A 12,583-nucleotide genomic window follows, 5' to 3' on the forward strand; every position below is an offset into this window, starting at 1 on the left:
AGATTTCCCGTACTAAACTGGTGTTGAGGGGTGTATCCTTGGCCTTAGTTTACATTACATCCAACATTTCCATCTAAAAAAAAAGTTGCATTTCCTCGTCCTCAAAGTAGGTAAATATTGGGAGAGGGAGGGGTTGGGATAATAGCTTGACTGATTATTGGAGTATTCATTTCCAGTTTTTGACAGTCTGTTTGTGACCACACCACTCAGTTGGTTGCAACAACAACAATGGAGCCCTCGTCCGCCTCTTCATCTTTCTCTTCCAACGACTGGACGATGCAGGGCGTGACGTCAAACGGTATTCTCTCTGCGACGGGTTCGGCGGTCTGTGCTGGTAGTCCTGGGCTTGAACCTCTGGTCGAAGGGGCGTCCTCCCTCAGCGGGGATGGTGTCAAAGAGCATGGCTCTGGCTCCAAAGTTATTGTTACCTCTTCTACCTGTGAGGGCAGGAAGTAGAGCTTTTAAAAAACCATTTGAGGCATTACAGTTCTGTTCTGTCTCACAGGTGAATGAAGCTCAACTATTGTAATCCTTCTTTAATAAGCGCTTACATGTCCTTACTGACAAGAGCCAACTTGTATCATATTTCTAATTAATTACCTTCTCTAAAATCTCAGTCATGTGTCTGCTTTTGATCACTAGAACCAATCGAGCTCAGCCGTTTCACATGAAATGAGTCAAAGACTGATATAAAAGGTAGACTCTGCCACATGACATCACCCACGGGTTTAGGGTTAGTCCCAGCTTCCATTTTAGCAGTTTGGCCAATTATTTGGCCAGTTATTAATGTTAGCGAGACAAAGATAAATAGAATATTTGAATTTTACAAAACTAGAGCACAGACTTCCTGAACAGTTGGTTAATAGACACAAAATTTATCATATAATTTAATTAAAAATCCTTCATAAAGAAGCAATACTATAAACATGGTCAAGAAGTTCAGCTCAGTGGCTCAGATGATCTGGAATAATAATAAAAAACTGTTTCATGCATGGGAACAGATCGACCTTTGGGGCTGAAGACTGAAGCCAGAAGCACTCAAACTGCAGTTCATCAAATGGCCACTTGGGGCTGCCATGTTAAAATATTCAACATTTTTCAGCATAAAACAAAAATCACGATTTTGGTCTCTGTGGATAGTTTTCCCCCTGAGTAACAGATGGGTTCTTTTTTTAACAATTCATCTCTGGCAATTATTCAAAGTTAACATTAATGGCATGGCTGCTTCTATTATCAGATGTCCAGACAGCTGCAGTGCAGTTTATGAATGCAAGCAGCTAGTTTGAGCTGATGATGATGTCCAAGTTCCAAAAAAAGAAGAAGAAACTTAGCGGTGACCATAATGCCAGGTTCAGAGCTCCAAAAACCAGACCTACTTTCTGAGCCAGCCTCAAGTGGCCATTTGAGGAACTGCAGTTTTTAGTACTTAAAGTTACCATACTTTCTAGTTTCTAACGCACCTTCGTTAGCTCCTCCTCTTCCTCTTCATGCTGTTCAGGGAAGTCTTCAGACTCAGGCTCTGGCTCCTCTCCAACCGTCTCCACCACACCTCCAACCATTTCAGCCATGTGTGCATTCAGCTGCCCAACGATCTCCACCTGCAACCAGTTAAGTTTGCTGACTGAAAGGCTTTTTGTGCTTAATTTAAACCGGATAGGATTCAGCAGGTTACTGATATTTAAACATGTAATTTAAACATGGACTGTGATCCGTCCTTCTCTCAGGCTCCAGAAATCCCTAATAACAGGCAACATAAAGAGACAAATAAAATAAAAGAAGAAAGGAAGACAGGCAAGCAGCTTATGAGCTCTCCTAACCCGACCCAGCATGGTTGTCCTCTGCAGGACGTCAAAGAGGAAAAACATACACTTCAGGTGGGTGCAATAGATACAGATGCCGAATCCAAACGCCGAAACTCGAGGACCTTGTGGCATGCCACTCTGACGAGCAGGCTGATTTACAGATGTCTGCTTTCAAAACTCATCAAATCCATTTCAGGCAGTCATGCTGAGTGCTCCATGCAGACCTCCAGCCTGTCTCCTACCTTGCAGACTTCCCTGGCAGTTCATCTTTCACTGCTCTACAGATGTCTGCTAAATAGGCCTGCTGATATAAACAAAGCCAAATTCATAAGACAAAGAATTAGCAGATATCAAAATTACGCATCAAAAAAAATGCAAAAACTATTAGCATTAAACCTTTACCTTTAAATGTGACCGAACATCACAAAGTTTAGCTTCCAGCTAAAACTAGACATGCTGTCATGGTTATGACCGCATTGACTCAGTCACTCTGTAATCGTGACAGAAGATATCCTTGTGACTGCGTGTGCATGGGTGCAAGTCATGACCCCCTGCGTCCTTGAAAACTGTCATAGTCGCTCTGTCAGAACATATTAAACCACCACTGAGGCTGCGAGCGCTGTAATCCGATCATTTGGATTCAGCAGGCGAGCTCCTACCTGATGTGCCTCAACCTGCGCTGCTCCCCACAGGTCAGCTAGCCGGGGTGAGTGGGTGGACCGAGGCTGTGGATGGTGCTGTTGGGAGTGGCTTGGAGGGAATGGGAGGCACTGTGTAGCCTGTGCTCCATGGACTGCAAAGAGAAGCAGCAGTAAGAAGGAATATTCAGGGTGTGGCTGTTGATATGTACCCCCAGATCAACAGCCTTTGAAACTTTTCTCTGCAACATTAAAATTGCCTCCCAGTAGGAGTCTAAAAACACCTACAACCAACCACTCCTGACATTTGAAAAATGCAGCACACACACACACACACACACACACACCGCCAAACAAAAGACAAGGCTGCTTTATTCTTCCAACATTTATCCCAGGGGCTTGTGCAGGAGGAGGAAGGAGACATATTCTAGTATTTTTCACTTTCTTGTAGACTTCAACTTTTAAAACCTCTTTAAATCATGAGTCAGAGAGGATGCTGCAGGGAACGGTGGGAAATGTCTTGACTGGAAGACTTTATTCTAAATGTAATATGTTCAATAGTCTCCTACTCCAGGGAAGCCATATAATACACACAGTAAAGCTAACAAGCTCATTTCCATTGTGTTCTCGGATCAGTACTCCTTTTCTAAGACACGGTCCCTGACCTTCTCAAGTATGTATTCCATAACTCACAGTTATTTAATGAGCTCTGAGAATGCACCAATGCAAGAGCAGCCAACAACGTCTCAGGGTGTCACAGTCCGCCATGACTCACTTCATTTGCAGAAAACCTTCCAGCAGACTGAGAGCTGAAAGTCAGCAGCTGATTTACATCAATAACATTCAAACTGTCTCCATAAAAACCTTAAACAAGGGTAGCAAATGCAAATGTTATGGGAGCGGAAACGTGGTGTATGGATTTAATAAGATGGCAGACCTAAGGCTGTGTGATTTATACTGGATTGTGTTAGTGTCACAGTTATCTGTAACTTTGAATCAGCTGTCTGCTGTTTTTGTTTTCCATTTTGAGGTGCTCCTCCCAGGAGCTGCTGTAAAATCTCACCAAGCACACTGTTGCTTCACACAGTTCAACCATGAACTGCTTTCATCCAGACTATACATGAAAGATGAACGCAGCCTCGGGGTCTGAAAAGTAAAGCCAACCTGTACGCTTTGTAATGGCCACCAGGGGGCGACATCACCAGGTGGCGTAGCTCCGACTGTATAGAAATCTTTGGGAAATGACCCTGATTCTCACTTCATTTATGACCGCAGTAAATGCTTTTCTGGTGGGTTTATTTTATGACTCACTAGTTTCAAGTCTTACTTAATATAACAAGATGTTCATTCTGTAAATTATGGCCCCATTTAAATAGTTGATAAACCAGGGATCTGGGCATAGCCAACTTGTGATTGACCAGTTTTTTGTTTTTGTTTGTTTGTTTGTTTTTTTCTGGTCTGTTCCACACTTTGTTTGTTAAATTTAAAACATCAAATTGCTGACGACCAACAAGCTGAAGTCAAGGATTAAAAATGTGACTTAGCAGTGGCTGCATCTGCTGCAGTTGTGAAACAGTGCCAGTCCCTTTAAAGAGGACCAGTTCTGTGAACAGACCTGCTGCTGTTGTTGGTACTGCAGAAGCTGCTGCTGCTGGTAGTGATGAAGCTGTTGGAGCTGTTGGAGTTGACTCTGCTGCTGCAGGGCGAGTTGAACGTGGTGCTGCTGAAGGTAACTGCCTACCGTCCCCTCGTAGCCCTCACCAGGTGTGCCTCCTGCTCCATTGCTGCCACCTGCAACAGCCAAAAGACACTCAGTGTGCAGTGCTCAGAAACACAGTCTGGTGCTTAAAGCCTGTAAGAGAGGATAATAAATCATCACCAGCAGCCATGACGTAGGAGCCCGCAGCAGGCGAGGCCACGCCCGAGGGCTGGCTGGTGATTGGGTCCCAGGCGTCAGAAGACGAGAGGCAGTACAGGCCCTGTGAGACGTAGGTGTGAGGCCAGACATCCGCAGAGGAGTGATGGAGCACCTGGTCTGTACAGGGAAGCACAGACAGATGGTTGGTGTTAGAGAGGAAAGCACAGACAGAGAAGATGATGCAAGGGGTGGGGGTGGGGTCAATTGTGTGTTTTTTGGTCTGCATAAGGTAAAGTTTAGCAGTTTGATCAGTAAAACCAAGATATGTTACACTCATAAGTGGTTAAAGCAACAGCAAAATCTTTTATGCCTGAAACCCCTACTCAGTTTAAAAATACATATTTACCAGTATCTTGATCTTAATGTTGAGGCAGAATCATATAATTTCAGGTACAGATTCACCCCCAACATTTTCTCCAAACTGATAACCTTACATACTGTTTGGGTCAAATTTGACAGCAGCAAAAAAAAATAAAAAATCACTGAATTTCAGGCTAAAAGGATGAAATTCAGATACTTACTGAAAGCAATGCCATCCAGATACTTACTCTGAAAACCACCAGACACTCAAACGGTTTCTTTCCTCATGCCATCACACTCATTAACAGCTGATCAGTAACATTGATCTCTACACAACTGCCTAAATGTTACAAACTTTGTTGTTACACTACACTTTATTTTATTTTATTACTTATTAGATTTTGGATATTGTATAATTCTTAAATTACACTGCACCTTCCCTTCCCAGACCTGTATTGTATATTGTGTATTGTATATTGTATAGCATTTAAGTTAAATTATAGGACACTGTATAATATTAGAGAGACACTATCAACCGGAACCAAATTCCGTGTGTGTAAACATACTTGGCCAAAATAAACCTGATTCTGATTCTGATTCTGATTACGTTGGCCTCCAGTAACACTGTAAGAAATCTTGGAGTCATTTTTGACCAGGATATGTCCTTCAATGCACATATTAAACAAATATGTAGGACCGCTTTTTTGCATTTGTGCAATATTTCTAAAATTAGAAACGTCCTTTCTCAGAGTGATGCTGAAAAGCTAATTCATGCATTTATTACTTCTAGGCTGGACTATTGTAATTCATTATTATCAGGCTGTCCTAAAAGCTCCCTGAAAAGCCTTCAGCTGATCCAAAATGCTGCAGCTAGAGTACTGACAGGGACTAGAAAGAGAGAGCAGATTTCTCCCATATTGGCTTCTCTTCATTGGCTCCCTGTTAAATCTAGAATAGAATTTAAAATCCTTCTCCTCACACAAGGTCTTGAATAATCAGGGTCCATCTTATCTCAAAGACCTCATAGTACCATATCACCCCAATAGCACTTCTCTCTCAGACTGCTGGCTTACTTGTGGTTCCTAGGATACTTAAGAGTAGAATGGGAGGCAGAGCCTTCAGCTTTCAGGCCTCTTCTGTGGAACCAGCTTCCAGCTTGGATTCAGGACAGACACCCTCTCTATTTTTAAGATTAGGCTTAAAACTTTCCTTTATGATCAAGCTTATAGTTAGGGCTGGATCAGGTGACCCTGAACCCTCTATTAGTTATGCTGCTATAGGCCTAGTCTGCTGGGGGGGTTCCCATAATGCACTGTTTCTTTTCATTCACCTCTTTCACTCTGTTTATACCCCACCCTGCCAGTGTCCCAAAATACAGAAAAAAGTTTTGAAGTGTTATACTTTTGCACAGTGATCCTGTTCAGATCGATTTTAAATTTGATCAAGGTGGTGGTGAAACTCTACATGCATGTATTTTTATGGCACCGAGTTCAAGGGGGAGCTTGACAGTGTCTTGAGAACTGTGTTCTGTGTTCCCACCACATTTGCCCAGGTTCCCACTGGAACAGGCACCTGCTGATCTTTGGAAGTCGTGGGGGAATCTCGAAACAGTGCAGTAGTGAAACACCACAGGAGGGATCATAGCACCTGGAGTGGGTTTTCTCTGGGTACTCTGGCCTCCTCCCACAGTGCAAAAGCATATGTTAGGTTAATCAGTGATTCTAAAGTGGCCATGCATGTGAGGCAGATAGTGTTGGAAGTGTATAAAATAAAGTGCTACATGAATGTGTGCATAAAGTGGGACTTGTAGTGCCAAGAACGCAGCAAACGCTAAACAAATTAGACGTGAGGATGTATAATAAATCAGTTCCAGAATGATCTTCACTTTCAATAAAGTATGAATCTGTTATAAAGCTGTTATGCTTTCATGTCTTAGGTAAACTGGACCTGATATTGCACGATAATAGATGTTTTTCTCCAAAAAGGACTTTCCCCACTTTCTCAAATATTAATTGAGGATTAATCATCAGCTTATTAACACAGGCTATTAATACATTCTAAATAGAAGTGACAGTTCAACATTCATTGTAGACTCTTATTAAAAGGGAATTTTTGAACTATTCTGTGAAAGTATAGGATATGAACAGCATGTCATGGTTAAATCTAAAGATTTTACAGAGACAGGTGGTTCAGACAGTAAAGGTACATAAATTAAAACTCATACTCTGAACTTTTTTAGCCTTGAGGAGCATTGTTTAAGGTACAGCTCACCCTGAAATCAAATGTATGTATTTCCTCTTTCCTGTAGTGCTGTTCATCAGTTTGGATTGGTTTGCTATGAGTTATCAGCTGTAGAAATGATGGTGATGTTTTTAATTCGTTCATTAATTTATTATTGCCTTTTTATCCTGTTTAACTTCATGTGCAGCACTTTGGTCAACCTTTGTTGTTTTTAAATGTGCTATATAAATAAATGTGACTTGACTTGACTTGGTCTCACAGGACCATCTGATGGATAAAGTATTTTTGGTAAGTCAGCAGCCATGTCTCTTCAAACCTTGGTGTGATCCGTATCGTGCAGGAACTATTTTCTTTCTAGAGCTACATCCACCATCAAAAGAAACTTACATCTATCCAATATTACAGCCCTGAACTGAAAAGGGGCCATTAGTGTTTATCTACATTCATACAAAAAAATCTAAATGGATAAATAAGACACAGGCCACACCCACACAGGGTTAAACCTGACCTTGGCCAGCAACAGCACACTGTAATAACTTTATCAGTGTTGTGATTAGCTTATCTACAGAGCAAAGCCACGGAGGGGTGCAGTCCTAATGTGGATATGAAGTAGCTGTTTAACCGTCGCTCTGTGTGTACCCACTGCACGTGTGTGTGTGTGTGTGTTGATGCTGCATGGTAGATAAAGCACTGAGCTGAGCCCATATGGTGGTGTTAATGAGAGCGGGGATGAGTCCTTGTGCTAACCTACAGGGTCCCTCAGGGCTTGGACAGCGCTCTGCTTTACTAAACACCAGCGAGAACAGTTTACAGTTACTCTGTGTGCAGGTAATGACAAAGCTTACAAATTAATATCAGTTCATTTCTTTAATGACAAAAATATGGAAAAAATCCAAACAGAACGGCTTGTTCTGTTTGGATTTTTATGAGGATATATGGTCATTCCTGTGAGGCCAGAAGGTGTTTTCTAATTCTGCCTGAGCAAATTAGTCTCTTCACTTCTTCATCATCCAGCTAATGTCTTACCACCAGAGGCTCAAACACAAATCAGCATATGAGTTTGCCAACATTGTTTTCTTTAATTAAACCAAGTGCAAAATCCTCTAAACTTTTCATGCAGTTGGTTTCCTTCTTTGCTGCACACAGCTCTTTTTGGGTACAGAAATGAAACCCTATCAGATGTGCTCTGATATTTCAGAACTGGCAGGCTGTCATCTGGATTTGTCATTTGGAAGTTACTGAGTAAGTGCCCGGTCAGAATGAAAGGCAGACATGTGCAGCTGTGTGCCTGCCCTCCAAAAGTCCTTTACAGCTGGCTTGGAAATGCACTGACAGGGCTCTTTTTTTAAGTTCCAACAGGACTCACATCTGAGTAGAACAGAAAGACTTCACTGTGTGGTCCAGTGATGTGAGACATGTTTGAAACTCTTGCACAAGAAATCCATGAAGTCCTACTAGTTAACGTGAAAGGAATACTCGGCTCTACAGAGCTCTGACTCTTTGTCAGCCTGGCTACAGTGCTGAAAACAAACCTGGGGTTGTTCTTATTTTCTTCAATTAATGATGAATAGTAAGATGTCCTAGCTTTACGGAGGACTTTTTATAGAGCAACAAACTCTTTTTCCAGGCTAAATGAGCATCTTCTAATTTAGTGAGACGCCATTCCCTCTCCAGCTTTCGGGTTATCTGCTTTAAGCTGTGTTTGTGAATTACACCACGGAGTCAGGCACTTCTGATTTGAAGCTTTCCTTTTCAGAGGAGCCACAGTATCCAAAGTTATACACAGTGAGGATGTAAAACTAATTACGAGATAATCGACCTCACTGGGAGCAGAGTTTAGGTAGCTGCTCTGCACTGTGTTGGCACTGAAGAGCATAACAATGAAGGAATTAGATCCTTAAACTTAGTTACAGCACTTTCAGAAAGACTTCTACTGTAATTAAACTTATTCCCCACTGCTGTGTAATCCATTAAAGTAAATGTAAATGTTACTAAGAAATGATCAGACAGGAGGGGGCTTTCAGGGAATACTGTTAAGTCTTCAGTTTCTATGCCATATGTTAGGACAAGATCCAGAGTATGATTAAAGTGGTGGGTGGGCTCCTTTACATTTTGAGAGACGCCAATTGAATCTAACAATAGATTAAATGCAGTGTTGAGGCTGTCATTCTCAGCATCTACATGGATGTTAAAATCACCCACTATAATTATTTTATCTGAACTGAGCACTAAATCAGATAAAAAGTCTGAGAAATCAGACAGAAACTCTGAGTAAGGACCAGGTGGACGATAGATAATAACAAATAAAACAGGTTTTTGATTTTCCCAATTAGGATGGACAAGACTAAGAGTCAGGCTTTCAAAAGAATGAAAACTTTGTCTGGGTCTTTGATTAATTAATAAGCTGGAATTGCAGATTGCAGCTACTCCTCCTCCTCGACCTGTGCTTCGAGCATTCTGACAGTTACTGTGACTCGGGGGTGTTGATTCATTTAAACTAACATATTCATCCTGCTGTAACCAGGTTTCTGTAAGGCAGAATAAATCAATACGTTGATCAATTATTAAATCATTTACTAATAGGGACTTGGAAGAGAGAGACCTAATGTTTAACAATCCACATTTAATTGTTTTATTTTTGGTGCAGTTGATGAAGCTGTATTATTTATTGTTTTTGAATTTTTATGCTTAAATAGCTTTTTGCTGATTTTAGCTTTGGTTTTTGGTGGTCTGGGAGCAGCACCGACTCTATGGGGATGGGGTTTTGGGGGGATGGCAGGAGGAGAGAAGCTGCAGAGAGGCGTGTAAGACTGCAACTCTGCTTCCTGGTCTCAACCCTGGGTAGTCAGTTTTAGGAGGGTTAATAAATTTGGCCAGATTTCTAGAAATGAGAGCTGCTCCATCCAAAGTGGGATGGATGCCGTCTCTCCTAACAAGACCAGGTTTTCCCCAGAAACTTTGCCAATTATCTATGAAGCCCACGTCGTTTTTTGGACACCACTCAGACAGCCAGCGATTCAAGGAGAACATGCGGCTAAACATGTCGCTCCTGGTCTGATTGGGGAGGGGCCCAGAGAAAACTACAGAGTCCGACATCGTTTTTGCAAAGTTACACACCGAGTCAATATTAATTTTAGTGTAGCGACTGAACACTGGACAAAAATAGCTAAACTTAGTCACCAAATAAATATTACAGTAGTACTGACCTCTGCTGGTGATGCTCTCCTGGTTGACCTCACTCAGGTGGGCGACACTGCCCTGGTTGGAGCCAGCTCCCATGCTCTCCCCATCCATCGAGTTCCAACCAAACAGAGTTGCCTCAGAGATTGCAAATTGCTGCATAATGCCTGAAGGTGGAGGAAAAGTAGCATCAAGAACGAAAAGCTCCCCTAACTCACTAAAACATAATTAGAGATGGAGGGGATGAAACAAATCCCAGTCTCTGCTCTGATGCCACATACACATGTTAATTAATGGTACAAACAAAGGTGGTAACAATAGTCATTAATATGGATAAACAGCAGCTTTGTTTTGGATTGGAGGAGAATACTGAGTGCTTATTTCAAGTGGGAAAAGTGCACTTGTAGACAAATAAATGTGTGTCAACAACACCAGTTATTACACAAGTGTTGGAAGAAAGTGCATCACCACATTTTTAGCTTTTATAAGAGAAGTCTGCAAGAGTTACAGTCATCAATTACTTCAGGGCCAGTGACAGCTCAGCTAAATATCACTTCATACCTGATGAATGTTTAATTTTCTAAAGCAACACAAGGTCTCCTGATAACATTTCAGACTTTTTTTGTTTACCAAATAGCAGTAATGATCTGAGAGCAACTGCCAAATATTTGTAAAGTTTAATAAATCTTTTGTATTTATGTGATTTATGTCTAACATGACATCTAAAAAAAAGTCCCATGTTAAAGCCCTGACTTTGAAACCAACCTCACAGTAACAACCTGTCAATCACAGTAGCCACGCCTTGTCATCCTTTATGACTCTAATCGATATGTACAAAATAAACACCAAGTTATAATAATAAGAGTTGAAAGCAGCTTCTGAGACCATCTTTTCATCAGGAAGGCAGAGGCCTGTTTTCCCACTGACTTTTTTAGGACAGAAGTCTTTTTTTGAATCACGATTATTGCTCCCTGGCGGCCGTTAGGAAAAAAATGCACGTCTGTGCTGTTTTTAAAAGCACCAGTTTACTGTTTCTTACTAATGTTTACTATAAAGTGTAACCTTAAAATTTTATACTCATTATGGCACACACCAGAGTTGATCATATGGCACTCTCAAACTCTGAGCAAACATATAGAATTGCATGGTGATTGCACAGGTCGCCAGGTAGGAGGCAACTTGTCTCCACACAACTGTGGTCTGACTCTGACTTAGTGCAACCACCATCAGACAGATTTGTGAAGGCTTGCAAATAATTGCTGTCTTATTTATAAATTCAGACAGATTGCCAACATGTTGCAATCAATCTGAGTCAGTGTGCACAGAGCCAAAGTCCTCTGTGACGCATCTCTTTGCAATACGGGACTCGACTCAACTGGTTGCCAACTGGTTGTACTCCTATATGTCATTCTGCAGATAAATTCCCATGCTGCAGCAACTTGCTGTCACTATATTTGGAGGAATTTCTCAAGTTCTGTCTCCAACCTATTTTGGCTGAATGTAAGTATTTAAGGTGAATTTATGTTTAATGTGAATTCATTTGTCTGAAGACGGCGACAGATTTGCAATTTTCTGTGATTTATTGCTGTTAATTGGAGTATTATCAATAATAAATTACCTGTAACTACCACCTTGACCCCAATCAATCGCAAATTAACAGCAAACTGACTCCATCTTATTGTTATTGTTTTGCTGTCTTGATGCACCAACGTTGCTTTGAAGACAGCAACCAGCAACCAGCCCTGGTGCCTGTCTTTGAAACAACCATTTCAACAGCAACACAAAGTTCACTGCACACAGCTGCAATAATTTTGGTTGTGCTGTGGTCTCCAATGTAACTGACCATTACTGTAGCATATTCATTACACAGGTGTATCCTCACCTGCAGCAAAGCGAGCCTCCTTCTCGCCATCACTAAGATCACTGTAAGCATCGTTCTCCATCCTCCTCTCCTTTTCCCTCTGCAGGTTGGTATGTCCTGCACCCCCTAGCGGCCCCGCAGATGGTTTGCCCCAGCTCTGCCACTCTATCATGTGGGCCACCCGACCTTGGGCCATGGCAGTGGGCTTGGTCACCTTGTCCTTCATGGAGCGAGTCACACCTTCAGGAGTATGAGGGGAGCCAGAGGAGCAGACCAACAAGACACACATACAACACACACACACACATACAACACACCACACACACACACACACACACACACACACACACACACACACACACACACACACACACACACACACACACACAAACTCTGTCAAACTACTTCTGGCCTCTGAAATTGACTTACACCTCCATCTGAGGCTCATGGTGGGGAGTAGAATGAGAAACTGCCATGTCCGAGGGTCTGACTGACACCTGAGATTATGATAGGAAATGTTAGCTGGGTAATAAATGTACTGTATGGATGAATTCATACATGACTTTATGACTGCACATGGCACCTATTTATCTTTATTAATGTATAAAAACACAGAATGAGTATGGCTGTATTTGTGGGTCCA

At 41.8% G+C, this 12,583-nt stretch overlaps 1 protein-coding gene across 1 annotated transcript; it reads right to left on the minus strand.

Moving 5' to 3' along the window:
* Positions 1 to 43: 43 nt before the first annotated feature.
* fam131ba (family with sequence similarity 131 member Ba) lies at positions 44 to 12,180 on the minus strand. The gene is given in 8 exon segments (XM_030741032.1): positions 44 to 437; positions 1,461 to 1,598; positions 2,477 to 2,505; positions 2,508 to 2,595; positions 4,056 to 4,231; positions 4,320 to 4,475; positions 10,106 to 10,246; positions 11,962 to 12,180. Coding segments are annotated over 8 exon segments (1,164 nt in total). The 5' UTR covers positions 12,167 to 12,180; the 3' UTR covers positions 44 to 206.
* Positions 12,181 to 12,583: the final 403 nt, after the last annotated feature.

The sequence above is a fragment of the Archocentrus centrarchus genome, chromosome 11, assembly GCF_007364275.1.
Source record: "Archocentrus centrarchus isolate MPI-CPG fArcCen1 chromosome 11, fArcCen1, whole genome shotgun sequence".
In the NCBI taxonomy this organism is placed as follows: Eukaryota; Metazoa; Chordata; class Actinopteri; order Cichliformes; family Cichlidae; genus Archocentrus; species Archocentrus centrarchus.